General features: G+C 41.6%; 2 protein-coding genes across 6 annotated transcripts in view; one reads left to right on the forward strand and one right to left on the reverse strand.

Annotated features, from left to right (window-relative positions):
• kiaa1191 (KIAA1191 ortholog) overlaps positions 1-27,811 on the forward strand; it is a 61,418-nt gene that overhangs the window by 25,614 nt on the left and 7,993 nt on the right. For 2 of the 4 annotated variants that reach the window (XM_078231058.1, XM_078231057.1), the window contains exons 8-9: positions 3,473-3,643; positions 3,808-4,365. In XM_078231058.1, coding sequence (XP_078087184.1) covers positions 3,473-3,643; positions 3,808-3,818 — 182 coding nt within the window. In that variant the 3' untranslated portion in view covers positions 3,819-4,365. Of the gene's footprint in view, positions 1-3,472; positions 3,644-3,807; positions 4,366-27,811 lie in introns of those variants that run through there. The other 2 variants (XM_078231056.1, XM_078231055.1) reach the window with 1 other exon arrangement.
• simc1 (SUMO interacting motifs containing 1) lies at positions 353-27,554 on the reverse strand. Of its 2 annotated transcripts, none has more exons than XM_078231051.1 (10): positions 27,219-27,554; positions 19,779-20,792; positions 16,464-16,726; positions 11,498-11,567; positions 10,318-10,478; positions 7,546-7,665; positions 6,158-6,286; positions 5,880-6,036; positions 4,486-4,573; positions 353-2,769 (listed from the first exon to the last, which is right to left on the reverse strand). In XM_078231051.1, the coding sequence occupies exons 1-10, from the start codon at positions 27,402-27,404 to the stop codon at positions 2,546-2,548; spliced, it is 2,412 nt and encodes an 803-aa protein (XP_078087177.1). In that variant the 5' UTR covers positions 27,405-27,554; the 3' UTR covers positions 353-2,545. The 2 variants fall into 2 exon arrangements, with proteins under 2 accessions (XP_078087177.1, XP_078087178.1); XM_078231052.1 differs by having other exon boundaries at positions 16,464-16,723; positions 27,219-27,527.

The raw sequence follows: 27,811 nt of genomic DNA on the forward strand, positions 1-27,811 counted from the left end.
GGAATGCTGCCATTTTGTCTGAACGAGTGCAGTTCCAACCACTTGAAGCTTGACACCATCCAGGACAAAGCAACCCATTTGATCGGCACCACATTCACCCACACCACTGACACATAGTGGCAGCAGCAGCATCTATAAGATGCAATTCAGTAACTTGGGTGTATTTTGACTGTGTGCTAATGTAAAATGGATGATGGCGAATTGGTTTCAAAGGAAACAAAAGTCTAGCGATGGGATACCAGCTGCTGATTCACCATTACCCGTTTTACACCATTATACACTCAAAACTACCCAGTGTGCTTATGAAACATCAAAACACCTGAACAGTAACGAAAAGTGACCTGAGATTTCCAGCAGAGCAACTTTACATTTTTTCCTAGTCAAGAAAATGAACTAAAGCTGCATTTTAACATTGTTATCTTGTATTGAGATGATCTCCCACGTGTCCATTAAGTACATTTTTAAAACAAATATTTTTCAAGTCTATTTTCTCTTCAGCAGGTTGTACCACCCAGATATTTAGAGATGCCCAGCAACTCCTTCGTATAGTGTGCTTTTCCAGATTAATGCTGGTACAATGTTAAATAGTTCAGAAAGCTTCAAACCTTTCAAAGTCCCAAATAATAAAATCCTATTTTTCTCCCACTCCCACACTGTAGACTGCAGAGACCTAGCCGTTTGGGCTCCTATGGGAATTTTGTCAGGTATCAACTTTATACCAACCAAATAAACAGCAGCAATATCTGTGTATGTGTTCCACCAAGGAAACCGAAAAAATCAAACTATTTAACAACATTTAGTTGTCATTTAAATCTGACTATAGTTGAATTAATACAGCCTTTTGTTCTTGTAGCTGCCTTTACTGTGTGCAGCACTATTGGAGATATTCAGACTGAACATTGGCTGCTGAAGAGAAAACTCAGCCTTGTAATAAAAAGTCAGTGTATTTATACATTTGACAGATTTGTTCATTGTTAACCAGCATATCTTTCACAGTGCCTATTAGAACATTTCACCAACAAAACATAGCAGGAATCCTTAGGTTTAAAATAACAAGTGCTTTTGATCAGTTTTATTTTGCTCTCTTTTAGAATCTTTGCATTCCCACCAAATCAAACTACAGTGCATTGGAGGTACAGAATGACACACCATTTTGTATAATTCTGTTTTTAAATACTGGTGGGGTATTGTTGCAAATGATTCATTTATACTGTTATTTCTGACAAATGGAACATCGGTCCCCCTACCACCAACCTTCCCCACTCATTGGTGCTCCATATGGTATATGGCCGTTACCTGCTAATTGGCACATGTTCTTTAGCATTGCCAAATAAAGTACGGTAGAAATGACAAGTTGAAAAACAGGCACAAGGTCCAAACCACATGGCCATGCAGGCACTCTCATTACATGAGTTTAGTTTGATACAAGGTGAGCTTGATAACTTATGGATATGAACAACAGCATTCTCAATGGTTTATGAAACAAGATCAATGTATGTTACTGAAATTGAATAGTTTTCTGATAGAACATTGAATTATTAGTACATACATTAAATAAACAAGTATAAAAAATACATTATTCAGCATTGTGGTAACTATTTCCTTGAATGAGTTTAGATTCAATTAATTTTAAAATGTAATAGTGCAATATTATGTTTCAGTGGAAGTACCATTATCTGCCATAGTGGGGGAACAAAGCAAAGGTGCACAGATAATGAAAGTTCCACTATTGTATATGTGTTTGCAATAAACCTGCAGAGAATAAGACCTCATTAACGTCAATTTTAAAACGTGACATGTTAAAGAAATAACAATGAAATCAATAAAATAAAATTCATAAGATCAAAAGAACACTGACAACATGAATGGGAGGCATAAAATTCTGGGTTAATTGCTCCCATTAATGTGACATTTGGTTACATTAAACTTTAAATAAAATATTTATAGAGAAACTGCTCTGACATACAGAAAGTGATTAACATGGCAAAGTGTGGATTCCAAAGCAACAGAAGGTACATGTGATGTGAGTAGCCATTTCAGCCACTGTATGAACTCAGGTCAACCTTGGACTGACTGAATGGATCACGTGATGACAAGAGACCCTCCCAATTCCATTCCAAGAAATATGGTCTTTCGCCCATATCCTTTATGGGCATTCTTCCTCTTCACACCTCACGTGGACAGAGTTTCACTTCAAAACATTTTGCTGAAGCCGAAGATCACTGAAGTCTGCATTTCAGTATCCAGTGGAAAAGTACCAAACCTAAAAGAAATACATTCAGTGGCGACCATGCTGTTGTGTGTTGTGGTGAGGAACATAGTTGAATCAGAGTACAAGTTTTCTCTGTTCACCATTAGGTTTGCATAGCTGCCTCACAATGGCAGAAATCCTAATGACATGCGTTGCACATTTGTCAAAGAACTGAGAGCTTGAAATGCTTTTCAAATTCCAGATGGTGCTTTGCTTTGTGCAAGAGATCTCTGTCAGAAGCAAGTCTTCGTCATATTATATATGAAATGATCTTTTTAAAATAAATTATAAGTTTTATGTTCCAGTTGCTGCACAAAGCAGCAGAGCTTTCAGTAGATTGATCTGTTCTTCCAGTTGTGGGTTCAATGGTGGTCCTAAATCACTGAGTACTCGATTATAGAATACCTCCATATCTGACTGAACTTCTTCAACAGTGATCTCATCATGAGTAGTGATTACTGGAGGAGTGTCCGCCAGAACACATTTGACCCGTTCTGAGATTGATTGCCTGAGGTGACCTAAAGAACATATTCAAGAGAGATAAAAGAAATAGCGAAAAATGGTCTTAGTTCAAAAAGTCAGGATGCAGAATCAGTACATGTGGAGCTAAGAAATAACAACAGTGGGACTGGGAATATTGACCCATTTACAGTATTCATAGTGCTTGACAAAATGTAAAGCAGGAAATTAAGGGGAGCACAAAACAAGAGTAATGCAATAATGCTGGGGGTCTTTAATCTTCACAGACTGGCCAAACCAAATTGACAAAAGTCACTTCATGGGCTGCATGTGAGAGTTTTCTAGAACAATATGTTGAGGAACCAACTGGAAACAGACTCAGAATTTTAACTCTGTTTCTTTCTCCACAAATGCTGCCAGACCAGCTGAGTTTTTCCAGCACATTGTTTTATTTCAGATTTCCAGCATTAGCAGTATTTTTCTTTTACCTGTGTGAATTACCTTTAGGACACTTAAAATTCTATGAAGTAACTGAAGTAACACAGACATGATAAAAATCTTTCTTCGATTACTGATTTACAAACATGACGCAACATAAATCACTCTTTACTGTTTGTAAATGGTAAATTTACTGCAAGACTGTTATATTCTCATTGCTATAGTACTTAGGTAGAATTTCTGCTCTGGGTGAAATCAGGAAGTTGTGTCGAACCGGTTAGAATAGGTTGCAAATTTTCACAAAAATCATTTGCACAAACACAGGGTGCGGAATTTTCCGGCCACGCTTGCCCCAAAGCCAGAAGATTCCTCTCGAGGTCAACGGACCTTTGCATGGTCCATGTCCCGCCCACTACAATTCCCGTGGCGAGTGGGATGGTAAAATTCAGCCCAAGATCTGCCATGAACCAGTGCAATCTGACAGCTTAATAGAAGGTAATCATTTATTTTCCTTTCCATTAAGAAGTATTCTTTTTTATATATTAAGATTTATTGAGCAGTTTTATTAACATAACTGAAACTGGTACATGTCAGTGTTTATATCTTGTCACTTTTCTTCATCTAACTCCATCAACATATCCTTCTATTCCCTTTTTCAGTTGTGTGGTAGCACGTTCCATATTCTAACCAATCTTTGGGAAAAGACCTTTCTCCTAAATCTCCTACTGGCAAATATCAAAATATCATTCCAGCTATGGCTCCTATGTTCTGGTCTCGTCCACAAAAGGAAACATCTTCTTTACATCTACCCTACTGAACATTTGCGTGATCTAAAAGACATGTCTCAGGTCACCCCTTCAGTTCTCATTCTTCACTGGTCCAGCTGATAGCACCCAAATTTGAGCTTTGGAATCTGAGCACAAACAAGTGGAAACTTTGTCTATGTTTTTCATATCTATTTCATGTTTGAAAATGGGCATAAAACCGGAGTTATATAAGAGGGCCGTGGAGAAGCAATTTTTTATCTGTAAGCATAGGCCAAGTGCACAACATTAGATTAAGCTCCCATTATGTAAAATAATACAAAAAAGAGCCTTTATGTACGAGGGCTGACCTCTAATAACAAATGTTATTGGCACGCTCGTTTCCAGTTTTACATTTGTGTGACCATTGGATATCTAGTTCTCTTGAACAGCCTATAAATTAGTAATTTACAGTATTAATAATTTTGAATGTGATCTCTGGCGCCTTGAAGGCATTATTTGATCTGTAGCGTCAACATTTATTAGGAGATAACAAGTGAAACTCTCAAAACCAGAAGTATTTTCTTGACTTACGTTTAGTCACCTCTTGGTAGCTCAGAAGCAGTAAACAAAGAAGGTTGACAAGTTCCTCCCAACATTGCCATTTGCTTGAACAGTGCTCCTGAGAAAATGAACATAATAAAGGCACTTGCACACCCTTAACAGATTCTTCCAAACCATAGGAACATTAGGAATATGAGTAATCCATTTAGTCCCTTGGCCTGATCTGCACCTCAACTCCATTTACCCATGTTTGCTCCAGGTTGCCTCAACCAACAAACGTTTCTGGGTGGAATTTAACATTTGAATGAATTTAATTCCCACTCCTTAGCTGGTGAGTGATGCCCGCTAAGTGCCAATCAACTACTTAACTGGGTAGCGTTGGGACGTAGCTGGGATCCGGGGTAGAAATCCCATCTGCTGAGAGCTGCTGGCTAATCAGAGGCTGGTAGCTTTTCCTGGAATGGATGCTGCCCTCAATGCATTCAGAGGCCCAGGTCAGAGATATGTGATGGCAGGATAAGGGGCTATGGGGTGAGAGTTAAGTAGTAAAGGCAGGGGCTGCCGCTCAGCAAGGCTTCCCCTTTCTGATGTCAGTCCTCTGATTACCTTTGAATGAAGGAACCCCCTTCCCATCTTTCTGGAAGTTCCCAAGTGACAGGGTTTGTCTTTTGGGCATCTCACAAAGCAAGATGCCCACTTAGGGGCCTCAACTGGTGACAGGCAGAGAAAGCTTTCTCCAATCTTTCCTCCCACATACTTAATCGTGACAGGGGCAGTGGGATCCCACCAGCCTGATTAAATACCCTTGCCACCAAACTTTCGGGGGGAGGGGGAGTGCATTAAATTCTGCCCAATTTATCTATATAACTTTGTACTTTGCAGCTCCCAACTGCAGTATTTACTGTCTCTCCTAATTTAGTAGAATTCAGCTTTAACAACAAGATTAATCCATTACCAACTCTTTGTTTATTCCCTGGTCTACTAAAATAGGGAACCAAATACTCTGGGCAGACTTTTATGGGTGGCAGGCTGCCTTAGGCCTCACCCTCTCCCTGTAAAATAACACATAGGTCAAGGGCAAGCTGCAGGGTGAGTGATGGGATGGCCACCCAGGGAATTTTATGCCCCCCCTCCAGCAACCACCATCCACCCCCCCCCACCCTGAAAACCACTGGTGGGGGATTGAAAAATTCTGCCCTGTACCTTCAAATTTAACTAATTAAAAAAAAATCCACAGCTTTAAATATAAAAACGTGCACATTACTAATTTAAGCATTATAAAGGATAATACATCATTTCCACTTTATAAAGGATATACAAGATAAAATTCTGTAACATGTTAATGTATAAAGTTATAACATGTTGATCTTAAAGCAGATTAAGCCATCATATGGCTGTTAGATGAAGAAAGAAAATGTACTCACATCAGTTTCTAAGGTAAATTTAGCATATTTAAGGAAATGTAGCACTTTTCCCAATGACATGGGCAGAATATTTTGTTTCTTGGTGCAATGGTGGAAGACAAGTTCTAGTAACTTGCAGCGCAAGAGTTGGCTCTCCATACTTCTTAACACTGTTAATCTTTAAAGTTGTTGGGGAAAAGAAAAGAAATGTAAGTGAGCAACCGACAGGTTCAGGCTACAGAGCACAACAATGTGCATCATTTCAAAGCATGAATTAATAATGACATTTCGCATCTCACCTCTGCGATCTTTTTGAAATGTACAGAAAAGGCTGACATATCGCTTCTGCAATTTTATTTGAACTGCACATTGGAGAACGATCCACTTCTACAGCCAAGGTCAGCATCTTCTGAAGGAGACAAACAACGCTAGAGAACAAAGCAGTGCAAGTAACAAGTATTCATTAGTTTTGTAGAATAAGTAGGGATGTGACACAACAGAAATACTTTCCTCAACGCCTCTCAGTAACACTGCTAACCACCTCCAATGCAACACTACAGAAGACAGGGTGCCCATTAAAGCGGTTTAGAATGCATAATTGACTAGTGTTAATATTTATTTTAAATTTTTAAAACGTCACTAGATCAAATGAATCCGACACACTTAAAGTAAAAGGTACAACATCTTTTTCTTCTTGGGCAGTGCCCTCTAATTAAGGATAACTTGCTTCTTCACTATAAATGAGTTCTCAGGTGAATGAGGAGTCCAATGTGTGACCTACACAGGTGGGCAGACAGTGGGAGGAGTGGATGGGTGGGGTGCCCAGGTTGCCACGTGCCCCTTTCACTGTCGTGCTTGACTTCAGCTTGCTCTCGACAATGAAACTTGAGGTGTTCAATTCCTGCCCAGATGTTTTTCTTTCACTTTGGGTTGTCTTGGACCAGGGGTCCCCAGGTGTCGGTGGGGATGTTGCATTTTTCATATAGGTTTTGAGGACTTGAAGTGCTTCCTCTGCCCTCCTGGGGTTCAGTTGCCACGTTGAAGTTCAGAGTAGAGTGCTCGCTTTGGAAGTCTTGTATCAGGCGTGCAGATGGTGTAGCTAGTCCAGTGGAGTTGACCGAGCATAGTCAATGCTTTGATGCTAGGTTGTTGCCTTGAGCGAGAACACTGACATTAGTGCGCCTATCCTGCCAATGGATTTGCAGCATTCTTCAGGGGCAGCGCTGGTGGTACTTCTCCATGGTTTTGAGGTTCCTGCTGTACGTAATCCATGCCTCTGATTCATGTAGAAGGGTGAGTATCATGACTGCTCTGCAGACCATGAACTTGGTGCCAGGTTTGAGGTCTTGGTCTTCATGCATTCTCTTCCTCAGGCGACCAAAGGCTGAACTAGCACAGTGAAGATGGTGTTGAACCGTGTTGTCAATGTCTGCCCATGTTGACAGTAGGATCCCAAGGTATGGAAATGGTCCACCACTGAGAAACTGAAAAATCTCAAAGACACTATGGTGTATGTGATTACAATTTGGAGTATTTGTTCAATCGTATGACCAGATATCGCTTGTGAATAAAATGGCACATTACTCACACACAAATACATATGCTCAGCAGCATGAATATCACACGCACATATATCACACACACATATATACAAGCTCTATATCTGCTGCCAGAAAAAATAATTTACCTTGGATACCTAGAGTCCTGTACCTGAGGACCACCAGATGATGCTGACATGGGACCATTTTTCTGCTGTATATCTTCAGAGTCCTTGGAGATGGTATCAATAAGCCACTTGATGACACTTCTGTAACAGAAATTAATTACATAAAAAATACAAAAGTGAAGAAAGTTCTTCATCTCAGTGTTATGTGGCAGCCCCTAATCCTGAGAGTAAGCACGGAATTCTCCCAAAAAATTTCGAAGTGTCATAACAGTGAGAATAATAGTGATCCGCACCGGTCTCTAAGGCACACGCCACACTGTACTTTTACTTTTCTTTTTAATGGGCTTTTCTCTTTGGAGCGGAGGAGGTTGAGAGGAGACTTGATAGAGGTTTATAAGATGATGAGGGGGATAGATAGAGTGAACGTTCAAAGACTATTTCCTCGGGTGAATGGAGTGGTAACTAGGGGGCATAACTATAGGGTTCATGGTGGGAGATATAGGAAGGATGTCCGAGGTAGGTTTTTTACTCAGAGAGTGGTTGGGGTGTGGAATGGACTGCCTGCAGTGATAGTGGAGTCAGAAACTTTAGGAAATTTAAGAAGTTATTGGATCGGCACATGGAGTACTTCGGGATGATAGGGAGGAAATAGCTTGATCTGGGTTTCAGACAAAGCTCGGCACAACAACGTGGGCCGAAGGGCCTGTTCTGTGCTGTACTGTTCTATGTTCTATGTACCACAATCCTCCCCCACACAATCACTTTCTTTGGAGAGTTGGGAGTCTCATGCCAGTACTGGGGGGGAGGGGACCTAAACTATGCCGGTAATGGGCATGTTCCCTCATCCTATCCCCATATGGGTCACCAGCATCGGGGCCTTCCCGACCCCTCACATGCCTAAGGTAAGATGGTAGAAAACCAATAGCAGGCATTTAAGAAGATATTTCATAACTCTTGACAAAGAATTAAAAAAGGAAGGCTCTACGAGAATGATGCATCATCCATGGCCAACTTGGGAAGTTAAGGACATTATCAAATTGAAAGAAAAGATGCACAGTGCTGCAAAGATTAGTGATTGGGACAATTTTAGAAACAAGCAACGGATGACTGAAAAAGAGGGAGATGTTTGGGTATGGGATAAAACTAGCAAGACAGGAAAAATAGTCTCTCTCAGCATCTTCTACGAGGAGCTTTAGTGTCATGGTATGTCACACTCATCTGTCTTGCACCATCCTCACACATCCATTGTTGCTTGTCTACAACCACTCTTGTGATGTTTATCATCCAGCTACGCCTCTGTCGACCTCTCTTTCTACAGGCCTTTAGCAGAAATCCCAGTAGCTTCTCAACTATGATCAAATCTCAAAATTGTTATGGCACAGAAGGAGGCCATTTGGCCCTCAGCAATTCACTTAGTGCTGATCCCTAGCCTTTGCCCTGTAACATTGTACCTCCTTCCTTTTTAGATAGCAACTTAATTCCCTTTGAATACCTTGATTGAACCTGCCTCCACCACACTCTGATGTCTGTATTCCAGATTTTAAACACTTGCTGTGTGAAAAGGCTTTTCCTCACGTCACTTTTGCTTATGACTTTAAATCTGTGCCCACTTGTTCTCAATCTCATCACATGTGGGAAGTTTTTTTCTTAGCTAATCTGTCCAGAGCCCTCATGACTTTGAATATCTCTATTAAATCTTCTTTTCGTCAAGGAATAGCTCCAGTTTCTCCAATCTATCTTCTTAACTGAAGTTCCTCATTCCTGGAACCTTTGTTTCTGCACTCTCTCTAATACCTTCACATCTTTCCTAAAGTGCAGTGCCCAGAACTCTAGCAATAATCCAGTTGAAGCCAAATTTGTGTCTTATATAAGTTCAACAAGACCTTCTTGCTCTTGTACTCTCTGCCTCTTTTAATAAAGCCTAGGATAGTGTATGTTTCCCATTTAAGATGAAGAGGAATTTCTTATCCCAGAGGGTTGTTAGTCTTTGGAATTTTCTTCCAGTGAACCATGAAGGCTGGGCCACTGAACATATTTGAGGCTGAGCTGGACAGATTTTTGATTGACAAAGGAGTCAAGGATTATGGGGACAGGTAAGATCTGATCCACTGTGATTTATCAAACAGCAGAGCAGACTCAATGAGCCGAATGGCCTATACCTGTTTCTATTTCTTATGATTTTTCTCAACTCCAGAGAATATAGGCCCACTCTACTCAATCTCTCTTCCTCCTCTTCAAAAATGAAGTGGGATCTTTGACATCCTCGACGTCACAAACAAGGTATAATAGAATCATAGAAACCCTACAGTGCAGAAAGAGGCCATCTGGCCCATCGAGTCTGCACCGACCACAATCCCACCCATGCCCTACCCCATATCCCTACATATTTACCTGCTAATCCCTCTAACCACGCATCTCAGGCCACTAAGGGGCAATTTTAGCATGGCCAATCAACCTAACCAACCTAAAGGTATCTTTGTAGCATTCCATCCAAAGACAGCAGCTCCCAACAATGTAGCACACTGTCTATAATGTAATGCAATGTCAACTCCCACACTAGGGCTTGAAGTCACAACCCTCAGACTCGAAGGCAAGACAAATGACAGTGAAGCAAAGTTGTTATAGTGGGGCCAATATTCTAAATGAGTTCAATCGCAATACCTACTTCCAAATGCATCACACATTATAGATCCCGTCACTAATTTAATGTACTTAAAACACTCAAATTATAAAATTCTCTCCTACTTACTGAAATAAAACACTGCAGATTCAATAAGGTTTAGGTTTCTGTACCTTACATTCGAAAACTTTTCATCACATGATAGAACTGCCTTGGCTATGGTTTGCTGGGGTGCATCACGTTTCAGTTGAAAATCATCTTCAAGCGTTTGAACAACATACTGTAGGAACAACAGCCGATCATTCTTGGTCAGAGAATGCTTCCTGTGAGGATCCTTGAAGTGCACACATACAAAAATCATGCAAGATTAGATTAGTAGAGAAGAAAAAGATACACCCAATTCAGTTCATAAGCTGTAAAATGGCACAGTACAAAGGTTTCCACTGCTGTTTACTAATTGGAAGGGTGTTATCATTGACCATGCTAAATTGCCCATTAGTGTCCCAAGATGCGTAGGTTAGAATTAGTCATGGTCGATGTGTGCGGTTACAGGGATAGGACTGGGGAGAGGGCCTGGGTAAAATACTCAGGAGAGTTGGCGCAGACTCGATAGGCCAAATGGCTTCCTTCTACACTATTGGGATTCTACGATATATGTGATTCCAGACCTACAGTGGTTGACTTTGAATGACCCTCTGAAATGGCTGAGCAATCGACTCAGTTCAAGGAAACTTAGGGATGGGCAACAAATGCTGACCTTGCCAGTGAAGCCCACATCCCAAATATTTTTTTTTTAAATCGGGAGATCAATCATTATTCAATTCCAATGATTGGGACCAAATGCTTTAGAAGGATGTATAAAAACAAACCATAGGATCCCAACAGTGCAGAAGGAGGTCATTTGGCCCATCAAGCCTGCACCGACAACAATCCCACTAAGGCCCTAACCCCTAATACCCCACATATTTACCTTGCCAATCCCTCTGGCACTGAAGGACAATTTAGCATGGCCAATCAACGCAACCTGCACATCTTTGCACTGTGGGAGGCAACCGGAGCACCCAGAGGAAACCCACGCAGACACGGGGAGAACGTGCAAACTCCACACAGATTGTCACCTGAGGCTGGAATTGAACCCAGGTCCCTGGCACTGTGAGGCAGCAGTGCTAACCACTCTGCCATCGTGCTGCCCCAAATATAAAGGAATATTTTCATTTACGGAAGTGTGCAACAAAAAAAAAACTGATTATGTATAGCAATCCTAAAAATAAGTACTCAGCTCTCATTTTTTTCGAGCATCTTTAAAAGAACTTTATGGAGACTGCATTTTTAAAAGCTCCAGATCAATGTTACCTTGTTCTCCACATGATAAGCTAATAGGTCCCAGTCCCACTGCACCGTGGAAACATTTGCAGGATGCAGCCTATTTCAATATAATAAAATATTTATTAGATTATTTAAAAATTTGTCCACAGGCCAACAGTTAAAAGCGATAATTTGCACATTATATAACACAACAGTTAGTTCATACAATAGATCACAGAATTCAAAATTGATTCTAACACATTTCTTCGAATGGTTTAATGGCTAAATATATTGCTGGTGAACTACAGCCAGAGCATCCGCACGTCCTGATTTTTTAAATCTCCTCCAACTCCATAACCTTCCAAGGTAACCATGCTCGTCTAAGTCTGCTCTCTTGAGTATCTCCAATTTGAGTTGCTATCAAGGAATAGACACCTGAGTGATGAACCAGAAGATTCTCAGTAACTTAGGAAGCATTTCCAGTGCTTTCAGGATATCAGAGGAAAAAACTGGAAGAAGAAAAAGTGACTTTTCTATCAATTTTTCTTTACAATATTCAGCCCTGGATAATGCTGAAATGATTTTTTTTTAGTCATAGAATCATAGGATCCCGACAGTGCAGGAGACCATTCGCCCCATCGAGCCTGCACCGACAACAATGCCACCCACACCTTATCCCCTTAACCTCACGGATTATCCTGCTAATCCCTCTGTCACTAAGGGACAATTTAGCATGGCCAATCAACCTGACCCGCACATCTTTGGAGTGTGGGAGGAAACTGGAGCACCCAGAGGAAACCCACGCAGACCTGGGGAGAATGTGCAAACTCCACACACAGTGACTCGAGGTTGGAACTGAACCCACGTCCCTGGCGCTGTGAAGCGGCAGTGCTAACCACTCCTCCACCATGCTGCCCGAACATTATCATACGTAAGATTATCATAAGTAATTATAATGATCATTATCATAAGTAATGTATTTAATATTATAATTAAAATGTAAAAAAAACCTCAAAGAATCAAGCAGGTTTTTAATATAATCAAGCAGCTATTTTTGCAATGATGTTCTAGTTCTATGGATATAGAAAATATTGTAAGTTAATATCAGGAAGATGTCAATGGAAATCAGGTGTGTGGAAGAGTGGCAAATGGTGCTCAAGGGGAGGCAGTGGCATAGTGATATTGTCACTGGACTAGTAATCCAGAGACCCAGGGTAATGCTCTGGCAAATCCTGTCATGGCAGATGGTGAAATTTAATTTAACTGTGATGATGATCATGAAACCATTGTCGTAAAAACCCATTTGGTTCACTAATGTACTATAGGGAAGAAAATCTGCTATTCTTACCCAGTCTGGCCTACTCAGACTCCAGATTCACAGCAATGTGGTTGGTTGACTCTTAAATGCCCTTTCAAAAGGTCTAGCAAGCTACTCAGTTCAAGGGCAATTAGAGAAGGGCAATAAATGCTGGCCTAGCCAGCGACGCCCACATCCTCCTGAACAAATTTTTAAAAAATGTATTCGGGGAAGGCTAACAAGGCAAGGGAAATGCAGAATAAATAGTAGATACTGTGAATCATAGAAGAACAGAGGGAGCATGCAGTGCATGTCCAAAGATCCCTGAAGGTGGCTAGACAGGTAGATAAAGTGGTAAAGAAGGCATGCGGGATACTTGTCTTTATTAGCCAAGGGAGAACTGGAAGGTTATCATAGAAACACTACAGTGCAGAAGAAGGCCGCTCGGCCCATCAAGTCTGCACCGACCACAATCCCACCCAGGCCCTACCCCCACATATTTACCCGCTAATCCCTCTAACCTACGCATCTCAGGACTCTAAGGGGCAATTTTTAACCTGGCCAATCAACCTAACCCACACATCTTTGGACTGTGGGAGGAAACCGGAGCATCCGGAGGAAACCCACGCAGACACGAGAATGTGCAAACTCCACACAGACAGTGACCCGAGCCAGGAATCGAACCCGGGACCCTGGAGCTGTGAAGCAGCAGTGCTAACCACTGTGCTATCGTGCCGCCCAGTTATACCAGAACTGTTGAGGACACTACTAATTAGGTTACAATTCTGGTTATGATAAAATTGGACAGGGTAGAGTTGTTTTCTGTGGAACAGAGGAGGCTGTATTGAAATGTATAAGATCATGAGGGGTCTGGGTAAAGGATGGCTCTATTCCCCATGGTTGAGGAATCCACAACCAGAAGGCATTGATTTAGGGGAAAAAGCAGGAGATTTAGAGGGCATTTAAGAGGAAATGTTTTCACCCAGAAAGTGCTGGGAATCTGGAACTCACTGCCTGAAAGAAGCAGAAACCCTCACATCTTTGATGTTGTTGCCCCACTGAGACTTTCTGTAATACATTATTAAACAAACAGTATTACACACTTTCAAACCAGACGCAACTGCAGCTCTGAAATAAACTACATATCAACTGAAAACCTTCAAAGTTACAAGTGGTCAAGGTTGTAAACTGGTATAAAGTCTACGGCTGTAGCAGTATTATTTAATAAGGTATATAATACCTCCCAACTTGGCAGAATATGTTATAAAGCACTTTTTCAACAACTAATTATTTGAGTGGATGGCTCATCGTGTCTAATCCAAATGAGCTGTGATGATAATCTATTTTTGTGAAGCTGTGGTCACACTGCTTAGCTGGAATAGATTCAGTCTGCCCACACTTCAAAAGGCAATTTTCTACCATTAACCAAATAAAAACTTACATATTTTATTTGAAAGGTGATATAAAATCTCAACAATGATAATCCTGTTTACCAACATCAAGTTGATACTTGGCTGCCTTCGAACTGAAATGTTACTTGATTTCTGAAAGCTTTTTTGAGATGCAAACTCAGAATCCTGTAATAGGAGGGGCTGTGTTAATTCTTTTAACTCATTGCAGTTTTGAGAGCCAAGATGAAATGAGGACATGTGGATTCCCTTACATTGCAAGAAACCATTGTCAAATAAAACAGCCTGGTGATTTGTGTGTGTATCTGTCAAGATGAGATATATCCTAGGATTCCTTGGGAGGCAAGGGATGAGATTGCAGAGCCTTTAGCTTTGATCTTTGTGTCCTCGCTGTCCACGGGGATAGTGCCAGAGGACTGGAAAGTGGCGAATGTTGTTCCTCTGTTCAAGAAAGGAAATAGGAATGACCCTGGTAATTATAGGCCGGTTAGACTTACTTCGGTGGTCGGTAAGTTAATGGAAAAGGTCCTGAGGGATAGGATTTACGACCATTTAGAAAGATGCAGCTTAATCCGGGATAGTCAACACGGATTCGTGAAGGGTAAGTCTTGCCTCACAAATTTGATTGAATTTTTTGAGGAGGTAACTAAGTGTGTAGATGAAGGTAGAGCAGTTGATGTCATATACATGGATTTTAGTAAGGCGTTTGATAAGGTCCCCCATGGTCGGCTCATGAAGAAAGTAAGGAGGTGTGGGATAGAGGGAAATTTGGCTGATTCGATAAGTAACTGGCCATCTCATAGAAGACAGAGGGTGGTGGTGGATGGAAAATTTTCAGACTGGAGACCAGTTACCAGCGGTGTACTACAAGGATCAGTGCTGGGTCCTCTGCTATTTGTGATTTTTATAAATGACTTGGAGGAGAGGGCTGAAGGGTGGATCAGTAAATTTGCTGATGACACCAAGATTGAGATGATTCATTTTGGTAGGACAAATTTGAATGCAGATTACAGGGTCAAAGGTAGGGTTCTGAGGAATGTGGAGGAACAGAGAGATCTTGGGGTTCATATCCACAGATCTCTGAAGGTTGCCACTCAAGTGGATAGAGCCGTGAAGAAGGCCTATAGTGAGTTAGCGTTTATTAACAGGGGGTTTGAGTTTAAGAGCCGTGGGGTTATGCTGCAACTGTACAGGACCTTGGTGAGACCACATTTGGAATATTGTGTGCAGTTCTGGTCACCTCACTATAAGAAGGATGTGGAAGCACTGGAAAGAGTGCAAAGGAGATTTACCAGGATGCTGCCTGGTTTGGAGGGTAGGTCTTATGAGGAAAGGTTGAGGGAGCTAGGGCTTTTCTCTTTAGAGCGGAGGAGGTCGAGAGGCGGGGTTAATAGAGGTTTATTAGATGATGAGGGGGATAGATAGAGTGGATGTTCAGAGACTATTTTCTCGGGTGGATGTAGCTGTTACTAGGGGGCATAACTATAAGGTTCATGGTGGGATATATAGGAGGGATGTCCGAGGTAGGTTCTTTACTCAGAGAGTGGTTGGGGTGTGGAATGGACTGCCTGCTGTGATAGTGGAGTCGGACACTTCAGGAACTTTCAAGCGGTTATTGGATAGGCACATGGAACACACTAGAATGATAGGGAGTGGAATAGCTTGATCTTGGTTTCGGACAAAGCTCGGCACAATATCGTGGGCCGAAAGGCCTGTACTGTGCTATATTCTATGTGTATGCATATGCAATTCAGGGGAGTGGAGAATTGGAGTGCATCACATTCAGGGAACAGAGCCATACTGACTCATGATTTAGTGCAGTTGCTCCTTCATAGTAATACTAACATAACAGCCTTATCCTAAAGGTTTCCTGAATACATTAGATTATTTACAAGTGATAAACTGGGTGAAAATAAGCCATCTTTGATTAATTCCTCATTTGCATGGATCAACACACTTAACTCCCAACCCAATGATCAATAAAAAAGCACTCAGCCAGCAAAAGACTGCCAGGCAACAACTTTCATCGCATTTCCTAGTGCAAGCAGCAACTGTAGAAACACAGTTTTTATGTGGTCCCTTCAATGGACGACGTTGCAATTGTTTCAGAACAATTACTGCAAGAGTGGCATCTATTCTGATAACAGAATGAGAATGTACAATACTATCATTAAGTAATTCTGACTGTTCACTTGCCCAAAGAGTGGAACAGTGTAAGATTCTGGAAGAAGTCAACAGCCATACTAATATGAAATATATCTGTCATACTATGTTATGCTATGCACCTCCTGCATCAACTTGTACATACTGTTGGATCTTCATCAGGGTCATGTAAGCAGACATAATGGTGCTGGAGGATTCATTGCCCAGCAGTATCTTCTTGATTATATACTCCACAATTTTTTGAGGTGGGTAATGTTGAGGAGATACAAAATCCATCAGAAACTGAAGGGTCCCTTGGGGAAAGTTTTCATCAATAGTGCTGTTTATCATGCTGCACTGTCTTTGGGAGATAAGTTCCTTGGGCTTATATTGGTGAGTCGTTGATGAATGAGAATGTTGATTCACCTGCTGGAACAGAAAAAATAAATAAATGAACAAATGCAAATGAAATAAAAACAAAATAAATGTTGGAAATACTTATGTCAGGCAGCATCGGTGGAGTGAAACAAAGGCTGGAATTTGCTGATCTTTCACGTGGTTGGGATTCTCCGGTCCTGCTGCAATGAAGAGAGATTTGGCTGAGCACCAAATTCTTCGTTCTCGTTGGCCGCAGTAGTGGGGTGTACGAGATCAGAGAATTCTGACTAGAGTTAACATTTCAATCAAATTTGTTAGCCATGACCTCCCTCTGATGAAGCCATGCTGACTATCCCTGATCAAGCCTTGCCTCTCCAAGTGGAGATAGATGCTCTCCTTCAGAAGTTTCTCCAATAGTTTCCTGACCACTGACATGAGACTCACTGGTCTGTAGTTTCCTGGTTTATGTCTACAGCCCTTTTTAAATTGCTGAACCACATTAGCTGTTCTTCAGTCATCTGGCACCACCCTCGTGGCCAGAGAGGAATTAAAAGTTTGGGTCAGAGTCCCTCCATTGTCTCCCACAACAGTCTGGGGCACAATTCATCGAGACCTGGAGATTTATCCACTTTTAAGCCTGCCAACATCTCCAATACTTGTTCTTCCCAATGTCAATTTGCTCAAGAACCTCAGTCTCTCTCCCTGAATTTCATACTTTCTTCCTCATTCTCTCGGGTGAAGACAGATGTGACGTATTCATTCAACACTCTACCAATGTCCTCTGGCTCCACCCACAGATTGCCCCCTACGTCCCTAATGGGCCCCACTCTTTCCCTGGTTATCCTCTTTACATCTTTGCTTTTTTAAATTCATTCATGGGATGTGGGTGTTGCAGACTAGGCTAACATTTATTGTTCAACGCTAATTGCCCTTAACAAGGTAGCGGTGAGCTGCCTTCTTGAACCATTGCAGTCCATGTGGTGTAGGTAAACCTAAAGTGCTGGTAGGGAGAGAGTTCCAGGATTTTGACCCAGCGACAGTGAAGGAATAAAGCTATATTTCTAAGTCAGGGTAGTAAGTGGCTTGGAGGGGAACTTCCAGATTGTCTGCTACTCTTGTCTGTCTAAATGATAGCAGTCATGGGTTTGAAAGGTGCTGTCTAAGGAGGCTTGGTGAGCTTTCGCAGTGCAGTGCATCTTGTAGATGGTATGCACTGCTGATATTGTGCGTCGATGGCTTTATTTCTGTCTGTCTGACTGAACTACTGTAACCTAAATGTCAGGGATGAAATGTGTCCTAGTGATTCAATCCCCTTCTTTAAGTTATTAAGTATTCAAAACACAGATGGACCTGATAGATTAGGGTGTAAGACATATGAGAGTCCATCCACGATACCTAAGCTTCATCTCAGTTGATGATTTTCTAGTGCATTCCATTATTTATGTAGCTATTCAGTTGCAGTGTGTTTAGTTTTTATTGTTGATTACTGAAATTTTACTTAGTCAGCTATGATGTTCCTGTCTACTCCTGTTGCTCATCAATGTGAGTGCAGAAAGGGGAGCTCTCCTAGCTCACGCCTATCACTGACCTCCTATTGTGCTCTGCCCGCTCCACCCCTTCCAACAGTGTAAAATCCATCACTTTTCTCACTCTCTTTAACTCTGAGTCTCTATTTCTCTCTCCAGATGCTACTAGACCTGCTCAGTTTACCCAGCATTTTATTTCAGGTTTCCAGCATCCAGAATATTTTGCTTTTATTTTATGGGAAAAATATTGTTCTTTTCCGCCTCAGTAATTTGGATAAACTCTTGCAAATAGATGTTAATACAAGTAGCAAACTTACCTGATAGGCTGCACAGTGCAAAGCTTTTTTGTACTACCAGTTTGAGTCAGTGTTAAACTATATGTTTTGATCAATAGCTGTAATTTCACTTCCCAGCAGAAAGTGACAACGTAACTTCTGAGAATTTTAAAAATGTATTATCATAGAATCCCTACAGTGCAGAAGGAGGCCATTCAGCCCATCGAGCCTGCACTGACATCAATCCCACCCTATCCCTGTAACCCCACATATTTACCCTGCTAATCCCTTCAAAACTAGGCTCAATTTAGCATGGCCAATCAACCTAACCCACACATCTTTGGACTGTGGGAGGTAACTGGAGCACTCAGAGGAAATACACGCAGACACGAGGAGAATGTGCAAACTCCGCACAGATAGTGACCCAAGCCGGGAATTGAATCTGGGTTCCTGGCGCTGTGAGGCAGGAGCGCTAACCACTGTGCCGCCCCAGTATTAAGTCATTGCAATCCGTAATACTCTGGCTGAAAGGTGCTGGAAGTAGATTCAATTGTAATTTTCAAAAGGGAATTGGAGAAAAACTTGAAGGTGAAATGTTTTCAGGGCTAGGGGAAAGAACATGGGAGAACGACAACTCATGTTCAATGAACTGAATAGCTTGCTACCATGCTTTATCAGCTGTAGAATTAATATTTTCAAAAGACCTATTCAAAGGTTATAGGATAGGAGCATTTACTCCAAAGTGTTATTGTGAGATAGGAATTAATCAGTAGCATTTAGATCTGAGCAGCATGTGTGATGACAATATAGATTCACTACAAAAGGAGTGCTGGGGCATCATCGAAATCCCATACCAATTCCAAGTCAGAGGCATCATATACATAATTTCCTATCCAAGAGCTTGGTTACAGATATTAGTAGGTTTTAATTTATTGGAGTGACAATGCTTCAAGCAATTTCTGCCTGTTCCATTTCAAAACAGGAACCAGGAATCTTATGAAGAGGCTTCGCACATAAACATTTACCAAAACATTTAGATACTGAAATGGGGAATTAAATGGTTGATGTTCATGGTGAGATGGCCTGATGTGCAGATCTATATTCGAACATGCACTTGTTTTTGACCATAAAGGAGCACAGGAGACAACACCACATGTAAGTATTGCTCATACCGAAGCATTACATGTGGGATATTCTGGCTCTGCTGTGGCAGGCTTTCCGCGGTGGGCAGTGCCGGAAACTTTTGGCTTATAGAATTGCTTGAAACTCTACCCCTTTGTGACCTGATTTGAAGGAACTTACCTTGTGCCTAGGATGATTAACAAACAGATGTTGAACCGGTGCTCCAATAAGATATTGAAAATTTTGCAATGGCTCTTTATCCACTGAGCAATTAGGGCTTGTTTCCTTAGCTTCATTGGTAAGTACCTGGTCTTCAGTCTCCTCTGATGACAGAACTTGACTTCCAGACTGATCTAATGCCAGGACAGGTTCCTGTGCTTGGTTTTTAATTGGAAAACACTTTATTTCACTTTCAATTCTCTCACTGTGACTCTGCAGCTGATCCGAAGGTTTCAGCAATGGCACGCTTATACCAGGAGGAGAGGGCTGAAAAGCATGATCCAGTTCAAACTCCTTGCAGTTCTGAGGTATCAATGATGGTATATCTTCAATATCTATATGTAAACCATCTTTAGGTTCATCAACTGTATCATCAGTTATTTCTTCAAAGTTGCTTTTAAGGTGATCTCCAAAAAAATCTGCAGCACTACTTGGTGAAGAATATGGAATGGGTGCATCCGGTGAAAATGTTTCCAGAGATTCCACGTCACTATTTATACAAGTGTCACTCACTGAATCTGAACTGCAAACAGAACTGTAACTTACTTGTTTTGATGGAACAAGCAAGTTTGGTTTTGTTTCAGTGACGTGAGAATCTTGGCTTTCATCAAGACCAATGAAGTCCAATTCCGGCAATAGCTCTTCATCAGTAAGGTCATCGGAAACGGGCTCAAGTGAATTGTCCTCAGTTGTGACTTCAACTGTCAAAACAGGTGGAGATTCGAGGTCAGGTTCATCTTTGCCCATTGTCCAATCAGACTGCAAATCAGGAATCCGGCTCACCCCATTACTATCTGACAGATCTTCCTCAGAATTGAGTACAACATTACTCAAATTACTGGAAACGGAAGCCTGTGAGCTTTTCTCTTCTTGATTACAGTTTGTTGAATTGTCCTGCATATTTCCTGTCCCTTCTTCAGCACTATTCACTTGACTCTGCACTTCATTTTCTTCAGCTGTCAAATCAATATTGTCCTGAAAGAAGAAGAGAAACATCAAGTGTTTCACTTTAGGCTTAAGAAACATTTTTGCAGGAATAAAACCAGAAAAGGCTGCAAATACTCAGCAGGGCAGACAGCATCTTCAAAGATCTAGGCTGTCATCAACCTGAAACATTAACTCTGTTTCTCTCCACAGATGCTGCCTAACCTACTGAGTTCAGATTTCTAGCATCTGCAATATTTTGCATTTGCATTACCGTTTTGTGGGGTTACGTCAGACTGAATGTTCTTGATATTGCCAATTTTCAGCCAATCTGATTCACTTCAAATGATATCAAGAAATGGGGAAGGCAGTGGATACTGCAAAAGCTACGGGCCCTGACAACATTCCAGCAATAGTACTGAATATTATTTAAATGGAGAAAGATTGCAGAAAACTGCAGCGCAGAGGGGTTTGGGGATCCCTGTGCATAAATCACAAAAAGCAAGTTCAACAGGTAATAGGGAAGGCAAGTGGAAAGTTGGCCTTCATTTCAAGGGGATTGGAGTACAGAAATAGGGAAGTCTTGTTAAAACTACACAAAGCACTAATTAGACTATACTTGGAATACTGTGAACAGTCTTGGTCCTCCTAACTAACGAAAGATATACTGGCATTGAAGACAACCCATTGAAGGTTCACTTGGTTTATCCTGGGTATGGAGGGATTTTCTGATGAGGAGAGGTTAAGTTGGTTGGGCCTGGATTCATTGGAGTTTAGAATGAAAGATGACCTAGCTGAGTCATAGGTTTTTCAGGGGGCTTAACTGGGTAATGCTGAGAGATTGTTTACTCTTGTGGGAGAGTCTAGGACCAGAGGGTATAATCTCAGAGTGAAGGGTCACCCATTTAGAACATAGAAACAATACAGCACAAACAGGCCCTTCGGCCCACAAGTTGCACCGGTCATGTCCCTACCTACCTAGGCTTATATATAGGCTTACCTATAACCCTCAATCCTATTAAGTCCCATGTACTCATCCAGAAGTCTCTTAAAAGACCCTATCGAGTTTGCCTCCACCACCACTGACGGCAGCCGATCCCACTCACCCACCACCCTCTGAGTGAAAAACTTACCCCTGACATCTCCTCTGTACCTACTCCCCAGCACCTTAAACCTGTGTCCTCTCGTAGCAGCCATTTCAGCCCTGGGAAAAAGCCTCTGAGGATCCACCCGATCGATACCTCTCAACATCTTGTACACCTTTAAGACAGAGATGAGGAGGAATTTCTTTTCTCAGAGAGTAGTGAATCTGTGGAATTCTTTACCGCAGAGAGCAGCAGAGGCTGGGTCATTAAGTATGTTCAAGGCTGAGATACACAGATTTTTTAATCAGTAAAGGAATCAAAGGTTATGGGGATTAAGCGGGAAAGTGGAGTTGAGGATTTATGTATCAGATCAGTCATGATCTCATTAAATGGCCTACTTCTTCTCCTACGTCTTTTGGATTTGTGCTCCAGAACTAGATGCACCCTTTGCCAAGCTGTTACCGTACAACTACAACACTCTCATCTGCTGGGCAATAATACTCTTTTTGTCTGCAACATTTGTGTGAACATACAGTTTCTCGCATTGTGACGATACTGCGCCTTTAAGAAATGCATTTGTGTCATGTTTCTTGTGCAGAAGCATAATTGGTCCTAATTGCTTGAATGCTTGTTTTAATCTGGGCTAATGCAGATCTACTATTTTAGTGTTTTCCCCTGGAGTCTTTCAGAATGGGGCTTGATTAGGTTGATTGACAGGAAAAGTCATGTGACTGGGCAGTGCAAGGCTCACAGAGAGAAACAAATTGAGCTGCAACAGAGAGTAGTTGTTCTTTTCCCTCTTTGAAGATTGGAGTCTGGTATCTGTCAGAAAATAGGTCTCTTTCTGAGAAGTTCTGCTGTTTGAAGTTAGATCTTTCTCTGGACACTGCTGTATGGGAGTCAGAAGATCAGTGTCTTTCTGAATCTCTGTCCAGAGGTGTTAAAAGGCTGGAAAACTAGCACCTATGTGGGCTATATGTTTTGTGCTAACTGATTCTGAAGAATGATATATATTTGTGCTTAAATTGGAACTATAGAGATAACTAGTTGTTAAGAGTCATTTCTTGTCATGTTTAAGTACTTCAATTGGTAAAAGTTATGCTAATTCTGTTTTATTTTAACTGTGTTGTTAAATAAAGTTTGTTTTAATAAAAGTTTCCTAGTGGGTTAATCGAATCATACCTGGAACAAAATACCTCACGCTAATGCCAAAATCAAAATAGTTGGGATCTAGGCTAACTTAATATACCTTGGAGTTTCTGATCTGGTCCCTAACAGCCTATACAAATGAGCCACACCGAGACTGACTGATAATCATTAATTGGTTTTCATTGTAATTCTTAACACAGTCAGGATTGTTTAGCAATGTTGTCTAATCGTGGAATCACATCTAATGTTGGACACTATATTTTATGTTTTTGCAAGCACAGGCTGGTTGGGTACAGTCTGTACATTGCCAGTAGTGAACAGCCAAAGAGACGTGCAGAAAGAAGGAACATGTCCATGCATTGTGTCTTTTTCAACGAAATAAAAGCTTGGAGGATAGCCATTCCCTAGTTCTTACTCTAGACCAGAATTGATCTGCGTGGCTTGAATCTGAATGAAGAACTTGGCAGTTAACTGTTTCCTGCTGTATTCCCCATGGCAATGCATCTAACCATCAGAACCCACTTGCCAATTAATCAGCGCACTCTTCTCATGCAACAAAAATTATTATTCCCTTTACTGTTGGCATTTGCTTGCGAGCTGTCCTAGGATAGGGACTGACTAGCCCACTTTCTTTCTTGCATCGTTGGCAGCCACACCTTCTGCTCCTAAGTCTTAAGTTCTACAATTTCATCCCCAAGCCAATTCATCTCTTGTATGTGACTTAAAACCTATCTCTGCCCAACCTTTGATTACCTAGCCAAGTGTCACTTTCTTTGGCTCACTATAAATTTCAGTCTGGTTATGCTGCTTTACATCTTTAAAACAAGCTTCATAAATGGATTTTTTTTGTAAAACAAGCAAATCATTGCATATTGTTAGGGATCTGGATATAATTTTAAGTGAGTTATATTTGTGGGTGTTAACAAGAAAATTTAAGTTTAATTTATATATTAGTATGAATATGAAACCTGGATTTGGTTTAGTTTAGAGTTTTGTGAGATGGAGTCAGCAAGCCTAAGGCCCTGTTTGTATACATCCATTTTAATGAGATTTTATGACTCTTGTAGTGAAGAGATGGGGTTAGTAGTTTAGGGAAGTTAAGACAAATGCAAGAAGTAGAAAAACAGTGCTGTTGCCTAGTAACTGGGAATCAGAAAAAGGAATTACACAGAAACGGGGAGACAAAAGTAGCAGTTTAGTTTCAGTTGACATGGATATACTAGAGAAGTCCAAGAGTCTAGCTGAATATGCTGCCAGACTGCTGAAGAAATTAGTTTCAGCAACTCATGTTGTATTCTAATGTTAAAGTAATAGTGATTTAGAATGAGTTTTCTGGATTTCAAGAGAACTGCAGAAAGACTGTTCAGAATCTGGAAAAGAAACCTCCTTGCAACTGAATCAGTTCTAGTGTGGAAATAATGGTACCTCTTCACTGGAGTGCTGAGTCTGTAAAGATATTGCTGGGATAAAAGGGATAGAGTTGAGTTTGAATCTTATTTTTTCTTGGTGTCTGTGTTGAAATCTTTCCAACCTTTTTATTGTCTAGTGTAATATAGTTAATGTTTTTTCTTTCCTAAATGCTTTATCTTTTTGTTAAAATGTCAACAGCAGACTCCAATGAATCGGTTCAGTAAATACCCTCCGTGGTTTAAAAAATCAAGCCAGGTTCCGTTCTGAGATCGGACTGTCCAATAATATCAGCTGGAACCACAACAATATTCTGGCCACACTCTTTCCAGCTGGAAAAGAGCTGATTGGCTAATTGCCCCATCAATCACACTTGGGAAGCACACCGCTGTAGATCCGGAGGATTGACTTTGCTCACAGACGTTATCATTATTCTCTACTCATTACATTTGCTGGAGAACCCAGCTTGGTTTATTGGGAGATGTTGTCGTAGTTTTGATCATGCGTTCTGTTCAATTGGTTTGTACAGACTCTTTTTATTCATATGTGTAATTCATTAGCTTCCATATATTTTGTAGTTTGCCACTATTGAGATGGATTAAGTAACCAGCTCTTCTCTCCTCGCACAGTTTAATGCTTTAAAGACTCTGTAAATTTTGTTTACTCTACAACAGGTTGTATGATGCAAGTTTAGCTGTAATTCCTGCCCATTTTCAAATTATTAGCTGATAAAGTGGAGTCAATAGACAGTGTTCACTAGCTGACACAGAAAAGTCAACAGACATTCTGTGTTCATTGGCTGTTATTGGTAAAATCAAGAGACACTCTGTACTCAGTGGTTGATACAGTGAAGATCATCTTTTCATTCTGTGTTTGACATGAGGCAGAAAAACTACATATGCGTATTTCTGTTTCCACAGCTAGCTTTTCCTGGAACAGGCTGCTAGTCAGTCATCAGAGAGTATAGCCTGAGGGGCACCACTCCATATTATGACTGACCAGGCGACACTCCCACTCTTACCACCTGCCACAGGCATATTGGAATGTTGTACAGGATGATAATCAACCTGTTTGGCCACATTGTGAATGCGTCTTGTGTGGTCATTTAGTCTTGGCGTGGGAATCAAACCTGTGGGAATATCTGGCTCAGAGGTAGGGAGGCTACACACTGCACAAGACCTTGGGGCACCCGGTGGCACAGTGGTTAGCACTGCTGCCTCACAGTGGCAGGGACCTGGGTTTAATTCCAGCCTTGGGTCACTATCTGTGTGGAGTTTGCACATTCTTCCCGTGACTGCATGGGTTTCCTCCCACTGTCCAAAAATATGCAGGTTAGGTGGATTGGCCATTGTAAATTGTCCCTTAGTGTCAAGAGGACTAGCAGGGTAAATAAGTCGGGTTACAAGAATAGGGCCTGGGTTGGATTGCAGTTGGTGCAGCTTGATGGACCAAATGGCCTCTTTCTGCACTATAGAGATTCTATGATTCCTTGTGAATTTAACAGAAACTCTGTATATCTTCCAGAGCCAGAAATTGAGAGGGTATATGCTGAGAGATTATTTCTATTAATTGGGGGATCTAAAACATTGGAGGTGGGGGCATATTCTCAGGATAAGGGGCTGATCATTTAGGATCATCCAAAGATGTGCAGGTTAGATGGATTAGCCATGTTAAAATGACCCTTAGTGTCCAAAGGTGTGTAGGTTAGGTGGATTAGTCATGGTAAATGTGTGGGATTATAGGGATCGGTTGAGGGAAGAGGGCCTGGATAAGATACTCTTGTCAGAGCGTTAGTGCAGACTTGAAGAGCCAAATGGTCTCTTCTGCACTATAGGGATTCTATGACTCAGCTGAGGAGAAATTACTTCACTCAAAGGGCGGTGAATCTTTGGATTGTGGATAGTTCCATTGCTGAAGACTATCCAATATATGAGAATTAGTTGAGTTTGTAATGCTTTATGCTTGCTAGGAGTCACAGGTGTTTATGCATGGACTCATTCTCTGTAAACAAAGGGAATATGTTCAAGTCTTGCACCTTTTTTGGTTACCAAGGAGCTTGGGGAGTCTACAGTTCCCCATTGCTTTCTCCATGACAATGCCTGAGCCAATCCGCACCCTTTTCTCCTGCAGCATAAACTGTTGCAACCGTTGGAAATTTGGAATTCTTGCAGCTGTCCTAACTGATATTGTTCAGTCCAAACATCAGAGACAATCTTACATAGGCTTACCGACTGTGACCAAATGTATTCCTGGAGTCATCACACAACTTGTCCCCACACTCCAGCCGCTCGTCTGCCAACAAATCCATCCTTCAGATGTACTGCAGTCTTATGCTAATTGGAGAGTAAAAAACACTTGGCATTGTTGATGCCTTGATGTGGAGATGCCAACGTTGGACTGAGGTGGGCACAGTAAAAAGTCTCACATCACCAGGTTAAAGTCCGGAGCGCTGCGAAAGCTCGTGATTCCAAATAAACCTGTTGGACTTTAACCTAGTGTTGTGAGACTTGTTAACGTTGATGCTTGACTGTGAGCCAAACAGCCTCCCCCCTCCACATTTTCAATATTTTTTATATATCTGACGGAAAGAAATGTTCAAGGAATATTTTTAAATATATACAGGTTTAATGTTCCTCTGATTTGTCTCCAAGCTGCAGGTTGATCTTTGATTCCTGGAGGGTTGACAACCCTATTTCCATTTATTTAGACCATGACTGCCAGCATCAAACATGGCGGCAGCACCCCGCCCATCACAACCGCCATGCACACACACAGCTACTTCCTGTTTGTATTCAAACACTGTTTTGAGTTATAAATGCTGCCCGCACTCACTCACCTGGTGCGAGTACAGCAGTTTCTTGATCCGCTGATACTGAACAGAGGCTAAGCAGGAGCGCTGGTGGCGGCAGGCTGTGCGGGCCTCGGGATCGGAGCCCGGGGCCACCGCCACCACCGTCTCCCCAATAATCTCAATGTCCGAGTCTGACTCATCGCCTGAAGTGATCTCGATCACGTCAGCCATAGCTCCCCGCTTCAGAGATGTCGCGCCCGAGGCTGGGTTCGGGCCCTGGCCGCCCGGTCCTTCTGCGGTTTTAAGGGAGGCTCACAATGGGGAGGAAAAGCGGTCCCTCGGCCGCCAGCCACCCTCGATCCGGCCGCCATTTTTAACACTGGCAAAAAGCGCCGACCGGCAGGCAGCTGCTCTGTCTCGCCCCCTGCTGCAGGAGGAGTTGCAGTGCAGTCCAGGGAGAGTGCCCAATCCTTACTGTTCACTCATTGTAGATTACACTGAGTAAATGGGTACGATGTATCTGACTTTGTTAGTCTTAGCCCTATGGTAAAATTCCCTTCACTGAGTTCCCTGCTGCCATGAGACACTTGAATGGACCTATCTTTTATTAAGTTGATCTTTCTCTACATCCTAGCTAT

The sequence above is a fragment of the Mustelus asterias genome, chromosome 16, assembly GCF_964213995.1.
Source record: "Mustelus asterias chromosome 16, sMusAst1.hap1.1, whole genome shotgun sequence".
Classification (NCBI taxonomy): Eukaryota; Metazoa; Chordata; class Chondrichthyes; order Carcharhiniformes; family Triakidae; genus Mustelus; species Mustelus asterias.

Bases quoted from the DNA above. Each gene is read 5' to 3' on its own strand.
- simc1 (XM_078231051.1), bottom strand. From the start codon at position 27,404: ATGGCTGACGTGATCGAGATCACTTCAGGCGATGAGTCAGACTCGGAC. The intron at 20,793-27,218 runs GTGAGTGAGTGC...TTCTTCTTTCAG, and splicing joins AACTGCTGTACTCGCACCAG to GACAATATTGATTTGACAGC. The intron at 16,727-19,778 runs GTAAGTTCCTTC...TTTCTGTTCCAG, and splicing joins TTAATCATCCTAGGCACAAG to CAGGTGAATCAACATTCTCA.